Below are 14,111 nucleotides of genomic sequence, written 5' to 3' on the forward strand. Positions count from 1 at the left end.
TGAGACAGCAGCTGTCGGGTGAGCCACACCTGTCCTCCCAGCACTCCAGGAGGCTGAGGCAGAAGGAGGCCAAGTTCGAGCCCAGCCTGAGCAACTTAGTGACTGAGTGAGACCCCGTCTCAAAACAAAGAATAAAACATATAAGGAGGGCTGGGAAGGGACAGGGATGTAGCTCAGCAGCACAGCACCTGCCTGGCAAGCACTAGGCCCTGAGACTGACTCCTGGTACCAAAAAACCCAGGGGTTGAGGAAGGAGCTCAGGGCAAAGACCCCGGGTCCAATAAATAAATGGTCTAGGGATGTAATTTCACAGATAGAAAACACCCCTGGGCTTCATTCTCAGTCTAAAAGAAGGAGGAAAACCAAAAGAAAAGGCTGAAAAGCAAGCTGGTTACTCGGGATTCGGTGGCAGGTGGCGGGCACGCGGGAATTCGCATCCTCCTCGCAGCAGGTGGTGGTAAGTGAAGGCCAAGTTTAGGCGGAGAGCAGGAGGGGTGGGGGCGCCGGCCCTGGCCCAGGTCCCCAGGTGGGAGCGGCGGGGGAGCCCCACTCACCTTCCGCTATGGTCCTGCACTCGCTCGTCCCCCCTGCGCTGCGGAGCGTCAGCCCGGCCCCTTTTATGCGGCCGTGACCTGCGCAGCTGCCAAGGGGCGGCCCTGGGAGCACAGCCATGAGGGCGGTAAGACCCATAACCGTCCTATCTGGGCCGGATGAGGGCAAAGCAGCCGCTGTCCTGGGAGGAGTGTGGGGAGCGGCCCCTCGGCTTTCATGAGACCACAAGGGGCCCGGCACGGTGACTGGCCGTGTGTGGAGTGACCGGAGTGACCGTCCAGCACCGGCTTGGAGGTTTTCTTTCCTCACATTAAAAAGTCAAGGGAGGGCGGGGGATTTAGCTCAGTGGTTCCGCCCTCTGCCCTGCAAGCGCAAGGACCCAAGTTCGATCCCCAGCAAGGGGCGCAGTGTTTGGTTTTCTACTTTGCATATATAAAGCTTCCATGTGGCCGGTGTCCCCCAGAGGCGGCCCCACAGTCAGAGCGCCCAGTGTGGCTTGAGTCCCCCCACCTCGACTTCCTGCACTGGGCCTCGGAGCTGTAGGACTCTCGCTGCGCTTGGGCTTTAGCGAGGAGAAGGAAGCTCTGCACAGGGCAACTCCTTTCCATTGTAGCCAAAGGGAGACCAAGGGCCTTCGAGGGGACGCTGGGGCTGGCACAGGCACGCTGTGCTCTCCCGTCCACCTGTGGGGCTTTGTCTTTGAGACAGGGTCTCGTTATGGCCTTGAACTCATGAGACTTCTCCTGCCTCACCCTCTCTAGGGCTGGGATCATAGGCATGTGCCACCATGTCAGCAGGGATCGAACTCAGGCCCTTGTGCTTTTGAGGCAGGTGGCGGAAGCACTGAGCTACATCCCGGCCCCACCTGTGGTTTTTAAAAATGATGTTCATTTTGCTGAAAGGCACCAGCCTGGCCCAGTGGCACAAGGCCCCGGGCAGGAGTGGGGTCCAACTGGAGCCCTAACACTGCAGCGCTGGGCTGCGTGGGAGGGCACCGAATGGTGACAGCCAGGAGCTTCAGGAGCAGAGTGTGGCCGGGTCACCCTGGATGCCATGTCCTGGGACAAAAGTCTCCCCACTGTTCCCCAGACACCAGCACACAGGCCATGAAAACCAGGTGTGGTGGTGCACGCCTGTAATTCCAGCACTGAGGCAGGAGGGCCATGAGTTCAAGGCCCGCCTGAGATACACAGTGAGACCCTGTTGGAGGGAAGAAAGAAGGGAACATAGGCGGGACGGAGGGATGGAGAGAGGGGAAGGGAGGAGGGACGGTGAGTCACACGGCCCCAGCCCAGAGCACACACAGCACTGAAGAAGGAAGGGCCCTGGCTGGCCCTGTCCACAGGGGCCCGAGCCCTGCTTTGGGGTCCAGAGATACGGGCGACAGCTTACATTTCTTGGGGTTCCCCTGTGTGCCATCAGAATTTTGCACCTTGTGAAAATGAAATCCACAGCTCAAACCACCGAGAGGAAGCTCAGTCTAGGAGCCCTGGCGAGGCGCGTGCACACCACGCCGCCTGAGAGCAGTCCCGGCTTGGCCAGGACCAGGGGCGCAGAAGTGTGCCAGGGACCTAGCTGAGGGGCCCATCCCATGCCTGAAGAGGGCCCCCAGGTGTCCCCGCCTCCAGGGATGACCAGGTCCCAGCACTGTTGGCCAGGCCCCATCTGCAGGTGGTGTGGGAGCTGTCACTGCCTCAAGGGTCATGCGTTCGCTCTCTGGCCTGTGCCCCCAGGACTTGGGGTCTGGTGCAGGTCACCAGGGCTGCAGGTGGCCGGCCCTGATGTCGGGGTCCCCGGCTGCCCAAGCAAGACCCTCACTGTGCTCACAGAGGGGTCAGGGCTCTGCAGGCACCTCCTGGAAACACGGCATGGACGGCACCTTTGTGGACATGGGCGAGAGAGACGGGGCAGGGTGAAGAAGGCAGGCAGGGCATGAGGACAACAAGGTGCCGTGGGCACAGGGACAGGGACATGGCAGCAGGGACTCCCAGGCGCACGGATGGCAGCAGGGAGGGAACCAAGTCACCTGGCGTCTCCAGCCCGCAGGGGGCCCGGTGGCTCTTGGGCTCATGGGTGAAAACCAAAAGGCCCAGATGTGAGCAGCTCCAGGGCTGGGCCACCTCGCCGGGTGATGCGCACGGGCAGGGAGACCCCCGTTCTGAGGGACCCCCACCCCACACTCCCCTTGTCCTGAGGAGGAAAGTGCCGCGATACCCACTTTCATGTGGAGCCAGGGAGGCACAGGTCTGTGGGCCGACAGCCTTCCTCCTGACCTGGCTCTGTTCGCCTCAGATCCGGCTCCTATCTGCCCTCGCTCCTCGCCCTCGCAGCACACAAGCAAACAGCTTTATAGGATGAAATCTAAGATCCCATAAACTGAGGTCTCCCCTCCCCTGAGGGGTTCCCAGGAACCTCATGCAGGCATCCACAGGGCCCACGCGACCCACCTCTGACCAGCTGCTCTGACCAGCGGGAAGACTGTGGGGAAACTGAGTCTTCTAACCCTGTCTCTGGGATGTGGGTGGCTCTGGAATACACAGCCTGGGGCCCACACCGTGGCCAGGCGTCCCCTCCCGCGTCCCCATCCCATTTGCCACACTCCTTATGTGGCCCCAAAGCACGTGGGCGTCATTGGCCCGAGTGTCCCTGCTGAGCCACCACGGGAACAGTGTCTTGTCCAGCAACGTCCAACTCATCCACTGTTTTCTAAAGAATTCACGGTCTTCGGGGCTGGGGATTTAGCTCAGTGGTTCCGCCACCTGCCTCGAAAGTGCAAGGACCTGAGTTCGATCCCCAGTACCAAAAAAAAAAAGAAGCCATGGTCTTACAAAAAACTTCAAAGAGAGCAGGAAAAAGTACACCTCCTTCCTGCAGGGCCGGACAGAGCACCACGGAGGCGACAGGCAGCCGCAGCCTCCAGATGCCCTGACGACACACACAATGCCTTTCACCTCTTGTGGAACCCTAGACTCTGCTCTTTGCAGCCGCTGCACTGCTTCATCCCACCAGCAACACACAGGGTTTTGATTTCTCCAACCTCATTAACACTTGTTTGTTTTGGTTTTGTATTTTGTTTTTTGAGACAGGGTCTCACTATGTAGCCCAGGCTGGCCTTGAACTCACAGTGATCCTCCTGCCTCAGCCTTCCTAGTGCTGGGATTACAGGTGTGCCACCACGTCTGGCAGCAATGGATTGTAATTTTCAGTGCAGAACTGTTTTGTCTCCTTGGTTAAATATTTCCTAAGTGTTTTATTGTTTTTGAAACTATTGCAGAATTTCCTTCTCAGATTAAAACTGTTCATTGTTAGTATACAGAAATGTAACTGATGTTTTTGTGTTGATTTTGCATCCTGCAACTTTGCTGAATTAATTCTAACATTTTTAGGATTTTTTTTTTTGTATCGGGGATCAAACTCGGGTCCTTGAGCTTGTGCAGCAGGTGGTGAAACCACTGAGCTAAATCCCTGGCCCTCAATCCTAAATTTTTTTAAAATGGCAAAGACTCTAGATATTGTCCCAAACCCGAAGAAGGTGTATGAACACCCAGAGAGCACAGAAAACATCAGTCCTTATGCAACGGCAAACAGAAGCCACAGCAAGACACAGCCAGGTGACTGCGGAAGGAACGGTAGTAGTGTCGGCAGGGAGTGGAGAACTGGGACCCTCACTCACCCTTGGACGGTGGGGATGGAAAATGTGCAGCTGCTTTGCAGAGTGGGAGAGTGCGTCCAGGAGGTGAGCATAAGAGGCAGCACACGGCCCAGCAGACCATGAGGACTGAAATCGCACACGCACAAAAACTTTGCAAGCCAATAGTCATCACAGCATTTTCTTTTTTGGTACCAGGAACCAAACTCAGGACCTTGGGCTTGCCAGGCAGGCACAGCACCACTGAGCTACATCCCCAGCTTCGAAGCGTTACCTGTAACAGCCCCACAGCAGAAACATCCAGATAGCCATCACCTGACCAACAGGCACAGCAACGTGGTGTGGCCACAGGAGGGAGGATCACTAACCCACTGGTAGGAAGGAAGTACAGTTTGGGCTCCAATAGCTCTGCGCCTTTGAAACAGCATCCTGAATGAAAAGCCAGGCCATGCGGCATGCGGCCTGCATGCAGCACACAGAACAGGCAAAGCCAGAGCAGACAGAGGAGCTGACTGGGGAATGTGCCAGAATTAGACAGTGATCACGGTTGAAAAATCTCATGGTGCTACAAAAAAAAAAGACTGGGTTGCATACTTTAAAAAAGAGATGGGCCGGGGACTTAGCTCAGTGGTTCCGCCACCTGCCCCGCAAGCACAAAGTCCTGAGTTTGATCCCCAGTACCAAAAAAAAAAAAGACTAAAAAAAAGAGATAGGTAAAATAAAAAATGAGAACAAAAACTTGGTGACTGCCCCATCAGGATCTGGCTGGAGGACACAACATCAAACTGCCAGGTCCAGCACAAACAAAACCAAGCTCGACCCACTGCCCAGGTGCCGAGCAGAGACAAATATTGACTCAAGGTTCACTGAGGACAATCCCTGAAATGCACAAGCAGATACGGGAATCATTCCCATGCGTCTGAGATGACTGCAAGGTGCCTCAGAGTGGCCTGTTTCTTTTGAGAAGCCATCTTGTATCTCGTGGGCTTCCTGCAGATGTGTGTGTGTCGTCATTTTCGAGATGTCTCACTTAGTTCAGGTAGGCCTTGAACTGCAGCACTCCTCCTGCCTCGGCACCCCAAATGCTGGGATTACAGGCGTGCAGCACCATGCCACCCAGGTGCACTCGGTAAATCAAGTGTGAAGCCAGCCACCTCTGCCTCTGTGTGGATGGGTCCCTTCATGGCTTCCTCCTGGCAGTCACACACTGCCCAGGGTGCCGGCCCCGCCCCCCCCGCCTCTCAGCCCCGTCCTGTGCCCGCCCCACAGGACCTCAACCCACAGGGCTGTGGCCTTGCCCTTCCTCGCTGCTACCACAGCAGGGTCAGACTGGCTCAGGGCTGGGGCAGGGGGCCCTTGGAGAAGGCGAGAGGTGGCCGGTGGCCCCTGGGTTCTGGGCTGAGGGAGCGTGGCCCACTGCGGAACTGGTGCCAGCCCTGGGCTCAGGCAGATGGGCACCATGGTCACTGGCACTCGGTAGCCGTGTGGCACTGGGCAAACCGCTCACCTGCCCCCCACCCCACAGTAGGAACAGGGGACCCCCCGGGGTAAGGCTGAGGCTGGAGGTGTCCACGCCACCTGATCCGTCAGCACTGTCACAGCCTGGCCGGGGCCCCTGTGAGGGTACAAGTCCACAGCAGAGGGGCAGAGAAGCAGCACAGCAGCTCCGCACCAGGGCTGGAAGCACAGGTGTCGGGGTGACTCCAGCCTGAGGAAGCGCTGCTCTGGGGTCACGGAGGTGAGGGCAGCCGGGAGCAGGCCCATGTTGCCAGGCTCCCGTCCTGCAGCAGAGCTGAGTGGGGCACAGAGCCTACGGCCCACAGGGAAGGGGGAAGACGGGGAGAAGCTGAGGGCTCAGACAGCAGGGGCAACGGGGACCTCAGACCCCGAGGCCTCAGAACCACCAGCGCCCTGGGACGGAGGAGCCAAGAAGCCAGGGGCCTCAGGCGCAGGGCCAGGTAGGCTCCAGGCCACTTTCCCTTTCCAGAGGACAGGAACAGGGTCAAGGTGAGGCCTGACTTCCCAACAAGGGACAGACACCCGGTGACCACAGCAGGACCCACCCGGGGAAGAGCTCTCAGCCTCCAACACCAAAGGGAGGGAAGGGCCCAGGTTCCACACCCGGCGGCTTTAACTTACAAAAAAATATTTATTAGCCCAGGTTTCCTCATCTTGCTTAACATACTCGTGAAGTCAGGAAGCCCCGAGGAAGCCCCCGGGAGCAGAGTGTGACAAGAACTTGGTGTGGCGCGCGGAAACCCTGGACCTCTACATCTGTGGGGCTCACCGTGGTGGCCCAGGTCGAGAATCGAAGCACTGCACAGACACTGCGGGCACTCTGGGCACAAGGTGGCTCGCTGCCACCCTCCCAGCTGGAGGTTGGGGGCCTGGTCCCTTGGGAGCACTGACATCAAGAAGGCTGGCTGGTATGGCACCTCCCTTGCGACAGTTAGGAGGCTGCACACCCAGGCCACAGGGGAAGCAGGCACACAGGACACACCCGCCTGAGGCGGCCACCAGTCAGCTCTCGGCCAAACACCAGGTGGCGTCACTGCTGCTTGTGCGGGACAGGCTTCCAGACAGGTGGCAGCTTCCTTTGGACCAGAGTGAGCCCACAGAGGATGAGGAACACGCCTCCCCACCACAGCACCTCCTGGCACTCACCGTACAGCAAGTAGCCCAGCAAGGCCTGCGGGCAGAGACAGCGTCAGGGTCCCACCCACTCCCCCCCAAGGTCAGCTCAGGGCAGGGCGCAGGTCCACAGCAGGAAGCTGGGGCTCCACGCCCTCCTTCCCATCCCAGACCCCAGCAGGGTGTGCAGGGACGACCCCAGGAGACACCCAGGCTTTGGGGGCCTTCAGGAAGAGGCTCCACCTTCGGGGCTCCAAGCAGGTAGGCTTTTCCGGGTCAGGCTTCATCCCCACTTCCAGAGAAGTCATCCACATTTAACTGCTCCGTGACTGGAGGAGCAGCCAGGCACCGGTCAAGCCTCGACCCAACCTCCACGTCACTTTCTGTCCCTTCTGCCTGGGAAAGCAGGGGCTCCTCAAAGACAACTCACTCAGGACAGGTTTAGGACCTGACACCATGCCCTCAGACTACTCACCGAGCTCAGGATGTTTGAAAAGGTCACTGTGACTGATGCAATGGCTGACGACATGGAGAAACTGAGGCCCCGGCTAAAGAAGGTCCACATCAGAGAGTTGGCAGAGAACATCACAACGATGCTTGTGATGCACAAGCCGACGTGGACCTGCAGGAGAAAGTGCCACTGCAGCCACCCTCACAGAACACCCCTCCAGAGCCCAGGCACCCTCAGAACTTCTTGTGTGGGGCTCCCATAACTGCAGTGGACCCATCTACAGAGGAAACGGATTCAGGAAGACCCTGGCTGGCCACACAGCCTGGGCAGAAGCAAAATGCTGACCCAGAACAGTATTTCCCATAGAGCACAAGTCCCTGTCTGGCTCAGTGCCAGTGCTGGGGTCCCAGTGCCTCAGCTGGTGTGCAATTCCAGTTGGGGGTGGGTCAGATAAAGCACAAAGGGCCACAGCAGTCTCCATTCTCCTCCTCAAACCCAGTCTGTGCAGGCTGACAGATGAAGAACTAGAGGCATTATGTCACTTCCCTCCAGTGATAGACTAGACAACACCACAAGGATCCAAACCTGGGTAGGGCCGGGGATGTAGCTCAGCGGCACAGGGCCTGCCAGGCAAGCAGGAGATCCTGAGTTTAATCCCTGATAAAAAACAAAAACAAAAACACCCCAAGCATTGTGGCCCAAGCTCCTCATGGGGCCCCAGACCTGCCTGGGGACACCCCACCCCGGGTCATCTCTTGGAGAACCTGCAGCAAATGTTTTCTTTCTTTATCTCCTGGAGTTTTTTGCTTTTTTGGTTTTTTTGTAGTGGGGATCGAACTTGGGTCCTTGAGCTTGGGAGGCAGGCGCCAGAACCACTGAGCTAAATCCCAGGCCCTATCTCCTGTCTTTTAGTGGGAAAAAACGTTGGGAGAGGAAAGGATCTTTAAAAGGCCCCTGCACAAAGGGTATGCAGAGCTTGCTTGGCTGAGGAGCCCTCCAGTAGGCCTATCCACTCATTATACTTTTTTTTTCTTTTAGAGACAAGGTCTCACCGTATCTTGAACAGGCTGCCCTTTAACCCACTATGTAGCCCAGGCTGGCCACAAACTTGTGGTGATCCTCCTGCCTCAGCCTCCTGGGTGCTGGGATTACATTACAGGTGTGCATCACCGCACCTGGCATCATCATACTTATTTCTTGTCGATTTTCCAGGAGCTGAATACCAAGTGTCTTGAGGACAGGGGGTCTTCCTTATAATTTACACAAAAGCATCCTAAGGGCCAGTGACAGCCTCTCCCACAACAGAGAATTAGGAAAGCCAGATCACAAATGCAAAGACTAGGAAATAAGAAACTTCATGGCCCATGGTCGCTCATTTTACTCTGGCCCACGCACCCAAGAACTATGCCCCACGGAACGCTAACATCCCGCACCTCTCACTACATTAGCTCGAAATAGGCTGGCACCTAAATGCTGCCAGTCTCCTGCCCTGATCAGGGTCCAAGCCGGGGTTGCAGGGGCAGTGAGAGCCTTCCAGCAAGCAGGCCTGGTGTGGACCCGGGGTGAGAGGCTACAGCCTCTCCTGATAAGAAAGGTTGAGAACCCATCTTTCAGGGTTCCCTCGTGCCTGGGTTACCCCGACAACCAGTTTTCCCGGTAGCAGATTAGACGGGTGAGAAGATCCATGAATGACGTTGATGTCGGAGAAAAGAGATGGGCAACAGGTTTCTCACCTTCACAGTCATGCGCAGAGAAAAGCTGAAGCCCATTTAAGGGCTTAAAATGAGAGGGAGGAGGTGGCGGCCTCCCCGGGAACGAGAAGCCAGCACGGAGGGGCGGCCGGGTGCCTGGAGGGAGGGGCCTGGCCCCGCCGCCGACGCCCCCCCGCCCCCGCCCCGCGCCCCGCGCCCCGCGCCCCTCGCCCCGCAGGCCGCCCCGAAGGCCGCTCCGAACCCAGGCCCCGCTCCCCGGGCGCCCCCCGCCCCCGCGCCCCGGGCTCCACCTCGCTGCCGAAGGCCAGCTTGGCGGCGGCGGCGGCCAGCGCCCCGAACACGCCAGCGCACAGGCAGTTGAACACGCCCCAGAAGCGGCGCCGCATCGCGCCGGCCTGGAGGCGCGGGGGGACCGCGGCCGGCGTGTCGGGGTAGGCGGTGGCCGTCACGGCGCAGCCCAAAGGCAGCGGACATGCCGCCATGGTGCTGGCTGTCGCGGAGGACGCGGTGCTCACGTGAGGTGGCGCCCACGTGACGCGAGGCCGCAGGGTGGGCGGGGCAACTTGTGGGCGGAGCTCTGGGCCTCGGGCGGGCAGTGGGCGGGGAGAGGGGAGGGGCCTGAGCTGGTGCCGCCCCACCTCGGCTTCCGGAATTGGGGCCCGCCCAGACCCGTTGGACGCGTCTACACCGCGCCTTTAGGCGGAGAATGGAGACGCGCTTCGGCAGGGGGCGCTAGAGACCTCCGGACCCAGGAGGCTCCTGAAGGGTCCGCGCTGATTACAGGAAACCCAGAAGCTGTGAGAAGCAGTCACCCACCACCTCTCTTCCCTTGTGCACTTGTGCGCGTTTAAGTTACCGTAGAAAGTGCACTTCGTGGAGCAGAGTGTCTCAGAGATGGAGGAGGCGTCTGGCCCGGGCAGCAGCGCCCCTGGCACCTGCTCACTGGGCCCCATTGCACTAAACTGAAGTTGCTTTTCCTCCACCTCAGAAGGCTCCCTTGTGCCGCACAATCGTCTCCACCCCCACCCTCATCCCGGCGCCCGCTGCACTTCCTGTGGCTCTGGATGCACTTCCTGACGCCCTGCCTCTGGACGTGGACGTGGACGTGGACGTGGGCCAGGCTGCTTTCGCTCACTACGCTGTGAGGTGTTGGACCATCAGTTGCCCGCTTTCTGTTGCCCATTAGGATTTCCTAATAAGGATCAGTGCCCAGCAGCCGCAGTCACTGGGCAGTGCAGACACACTGCACACCCCGAAACGCTGGGACAAAACAAAACAGCCCGGGTCATGTTCCCGGCCACTCAGGTTCAGGTTCGTGCGTTCAGCTTCCTTTGCTTGCCGCTGACCAAACCAAAGGCAACCATGTACTTATGTAAAAGAAAGGAGGATTTATTCAAAGCCAGCTCTGAGGTGGAGGGGCCCATTTGCCTCAAATCACCGTCTCCCCGTGTACAGGTGGGCGAGGGTCCTGTACAGTAAGGGGCAGCAGGGAGGGCGCACAGAGACAGTGCAGACGTCCACGCCTGCGTCACGGCTTCCAGCTTCTCAACTCCTTGTCCCTCTCCTGGGGACAGAAACGGGCTCCTGCCTGTTCTGTCACTGCCTCTGGACTGAGAAGAGGAGGGGGTGTTGGCTATGAACTCAGCAGGAGGAAACTTGAGAAGTTGCTTATCTCTAATAGAGAAGAATCTAATTTTTAAAGTTCTACTTTGCACTGCCAGTTACATACAACTCCCCCTTGGTGCAGTCCGGCCCTCAATCTTGAGCGCCTTGAGGTGCCATGACAACCGGCTGGCGTCTCATGTTGGAGTGACGCGGAGATCCAACCAAGGCAGCTGGAGCATAAGCAAAGGGGCACTTCAGCTGAAAATGCATCACTAAAAACTGGCCGTGGCCGGGGATTTAGCTCAGTGGTGCCACCACCTGCCTCACAAGCACAAGGTCCCAAGTTCGATCTCCGGTACAAAAAAAAAAAAAGAAAGAAAAAATTGAGATCATAAAAACTGGGCAGTCAAATTCAGAAGAAAGCCAGAGCTAGGATTGATCGTTACACCTGCTAGACAGATGGGCTTTTGCTCCTTGGCAGTGCAATCCTGCACACGAAGCCTCTTGCATAACCTCTGCAGCTCTGCTCATTCTGGTAGAGCTGTTGCAGGTAACTCTGCTCTCTGCTCCCCCCCATCTCCGATCGCATTTTCTTCCCTCCTGAAGGTGTTGCCAGTTGGCCATCTGTGGCCCCATCCCTCGATGCAAAGGTAGTGATCCTCAGTGTTCTGTCAGGACACATCCCTCTGGAGGGAACGTGACAGACAGGTGGGATCAATCTCATAAAATCTTTTTTTGTTTTGCCAAAAAATGAGCAATATCAGAGACTCAGAGTGACTCAGGCTGAGGTTATCTAGAGTCCACTGTCAAGTCTACTCTTGTCTATTCTGCAGTTAGCACCCTAAAATATTAGCACTGACAGTCACAAAGCTTATAACCAGACATAAAATACTTCAAGAAAAGCAAAGCAAATCCAGTCTGCACAGTAGACTTGAACCAAGAAACATGGGTCCAAATTAATCAAAGAAAGTCAGTATTTCTGTGAAGCAAGCTTACTTCTCCCAGAGAGGTGTAAGAAGCAAATACTTAGGGTGCCCTGTTCTTGTAAACCAGTGTGGATCACTAGGTGAGAGAGCACACAATTCACTAATGTCAAGACCAAGAATTACAGCTGAGTAACATCTTTAGAATATCTTAGGTACATACACACAGAACAATGTATAAGAACAGATGTAATTTTACTAACCAGAAACATGCTTTTTGATCGAGACTCTGAATGACCAAGAAGAACATGGCTTTTGCCAGTTATACGACTGTAAGCAACGTACAAGGTAGCAATTTGGCAAAAGAAATGAGCTACTTTGACAGCATATTATGATAATAATCATGACTATACTATACCAGGGCAATTATATTTTTAATATAAGACAAATCATAATAGTTTATATAATTAGAACTTTATTTTTAAATTCTATTTTAAAATTTTTTATAAATTTTTTTATTTTATCCCATTACCCCCTCAAGCCTCCTCCTCCCCTCCCTATGTACAAAAGCTTTGTTTCCATTTTTTCCTTCTATTTTCACTTTTTTTCTTGTAACTAGAACTTTTAAAACAAAAATTTAAACAAATATTTAAGTAAATATGAACTTCTTAAGACTTAATTTTTCTAAACATTTAAAACCTAACAAAAAAAGCAGTAGAGAATGCAGGAGGCCAGCTTGAAACTGCACTGAGCAGGCTTTAGAGATTACTGATTTGGGTTATAAATTCAGCTATTGATTAAAATTATGAGTCATTCCAAGGCCTAAATGTGGCTTGCTAAAGAGCCTTTGGCTGGTCACTGACCACGCCAGTGGTCACAACTGAGAGCTCAGTGATTGCTGAGGTTGTGACATCTCAAATAGCAAGGAAACACTACAGCTAAATAATTAAGACTCTGTGCAGCCATTCTCCACAATCAAACGTTAGCTAAGATCACACAGGTGGCTCGTTAGCTGTGACCTGCAGATAGCACGGGTGCTGTGTTAGCTGTGACCCGTTACCAGGACACACGGTCACTCCCTCCACAGTCTGGCTCACTGTGCATCAGGTCTGCTGTTCCCTGCATCTGCCTCACGCCCCTGCTGTGCTGTATGATCATAAATCCTGACTGACCCTGAGCCCAGGGTCTTAGCCAGGACAGAGTGAAGGTCAGTGCCCAGCCCCCCCCCCCCCCCCAGTAATAAGCTAGCCTTCTTTATTCTTGATTCCTTGTTCTTTGTACATTATTCTGTCATGCCCTGCAGTGACCTCATCAGGTGGTCGGGCATCCCAACTAACTGGTCAGGCTATCAACCCAAGAGAACACAAATTATTCTGGCAAAGTGAAACCTTTTCTGTTACACTTCTCATTGTTGATCCCTCCATTCTATTTTTATAGAGGGGAATGAGCAGCAGGATTTCTGATCTAGCTGCTTCCTGCTAAATAGGGGCAAAGCCTGGGGAATCTTGGAATGGAAAGTTTTGACCTGACAATTCTGTCTTCCTTTTGAGGGAGGTTGGTTGGAGTCTTGGTCCTGGTAGCCAATTTGGAGGCCTGCTTATATCTTTCTTGTAATACAATAGAATGCACTTCACCCCCAAGTAGATTTCTGCTGTTATTATTATGGGTGTGAAGCCTGATTTTAAGACTTCAAAGACAAGCTTGATCTTGGGTGTTATTTACCCGAGGCCCCCTCAAAGGAAGGTTGAGATTTTAACATGGCGCTGAATGCCTGGTTTCCTGTTCCCAATATCCTGAGCAAAGAGGGGCCAGGGAAGAGGCACACTAAGAAACTTTCCCGATCCTATGGCAAACGAGGTGTGGGTTGAGGGGCTGAGTCCTGTGTCAGGTATTCCTGTTGGAGCACTGCCCAGCCGAACAGATGCTCAGAGAAAAACAAAGGGCTGGCCGTTTCCGAAGCACTCTGTCCTTCTCTTTTACATAAATACCTAAGGTCTTCCACTGGCATGAAGGACTAGGCAGGATCGAAGGATGGCCAGAGACGTCTGGGTTCCTACAGGTTTCCAGCACGGCCAGAATTCTCCAGGCTGGGATGGAAGTGTTCATCAGGGGAATGGAGAACCTGGAGACAGCAAACTGATGCCAAGCAGTTAATATCAACTTAACTGTTGCTCACTGTTTAATTTTAGCTTTTTTTCCTGATTCAAAGTGTGGGGCACCTTCATTGGGGCTAGAAAGGGTTTTCCATACATAATTTCAAAAGGGCTTCACCTGGCCACTTCTGGATACTGCTGTAATTCGGAGCAGGGGAATAGGCAAGACTTTATCCAGCTTAAATTGATACAAGGCAGCAAGTAATCCAAATAAGCAAAAATAATCCAAACAAGGGAAATATTATAACTCCCAACCTGCTAGATATCCGAAACATGAGTAGGAGTCTCTAAAATCAAAGAATGAATTATAGGAACAATGGCAGTTAAGAGTTGGAAAAACTTACTGAGAGAAAGATAGCGTCTGTCTAAGAGAGACAGAAGGGGGACCAGAAAGTGGGTTGCCCGCCCACCTCACTTCTCAAAGGTGTTTTTTTC

General features: G+C 54.8%; 3 protein-coding genes across 6 annotated transcripts in view; all 3 read right to left on the reverse strand.

Annotated features, from left to right (window-relative positions):
- Tgm4 (transglutaminase 4) overlaps positions 1-6,176 on the reverse strand; it is a 26,341-nt gene extending 20,165 nt beyond the window's left edge. The window contains 1 exon segment of the mRNA XM_087185992.1: positions 555-6,176. Within this exon segment, the coding sequence (XP_087042118.1) occupies positions 555-690 (136 nt within the window). The 5' untranslated portion in view covers positions 691-6,176.
- Positions 6,177-6,330: 154 nt separating this feature from the next.
- Tmem42 (transmembrane protein 42) lies at positions 6,331-9,528 on the reverse strand. 3 transcript variants are annotated; one of them, XM_021257339.2, is made up of 4 exons: positions 9,286-9,517; positions 7,869-7,940; positions 7,308-7,454; positions 6,331-6,890 (listed from the first exon to the last, which is right to left on the reverse strand). In XM_021257339.2, exons 1-4 carry the CDS (start codon positions 9,475-9,477, stop codon positions 6,750-6,752), a joined length of 552 nt encoding a protein of 183 aa, XP_021112998.1. In that variant the 5' UTR covers positions 9,478-9,517; the 3' UTR covers positions 6,331-6,749. The 3 variants fall into 3 exon arrangements, with proteins under 3 accessions (XP_021112998.1, XP_004835118.1, XP_021113002.1); XM_021257343.2 differs by lacking the exon at positions 6,331-6,890 and adding an exon at positions 6,897-7,228 and having other exon boundaries at positions 9,286-9,528; XM_004835061.4 differs by lacking the exon at positions 7,869-7,940 and having other exon boundaries at positions 9,286-9,519.
- Positions 9,529-12,773: 3,245 nt separating this feature from the next.
- The window catches only part of Kif15 (kinesin family member 15), a 78,657-nt gene continuing 77,319 nt past the window's right edge, over positions 12,774-14,111 (reverse strand). Inside the window, exon 36 of one of the 2 annotated variants that reach the window (XM_087187105.1) lies at positions 12,774-13,659. In XM_087187105.1, coding sequence (XP_087043231.1) covers positions 13,408-13,659 — 252 coding nt within the window. In that variant the 3' untranslated portion in view covers positions 12,774-13,407. The remainder of the gene's footprint in view (positions 13,660-14,111) is intronic. The other variant, XM_087187106.1, reaches the window with a different exon arrangement.

Source organism: Heterocephalus glaber, unplaced genomic scaffold (genome assembly GCF_053883595.1).
Source record: "Heterocephalus glaber isolate CG9 unplaced genomic scaffold, H.glaber_assembly_v1.0 deba00001504, whole genome shotgun sequence".
NCBI lineage: Eukaryota > Metazoa > Chordata > Mammalia > Rodentia > Bathyergidae > Heterocephalus > Heterocephalus glaber.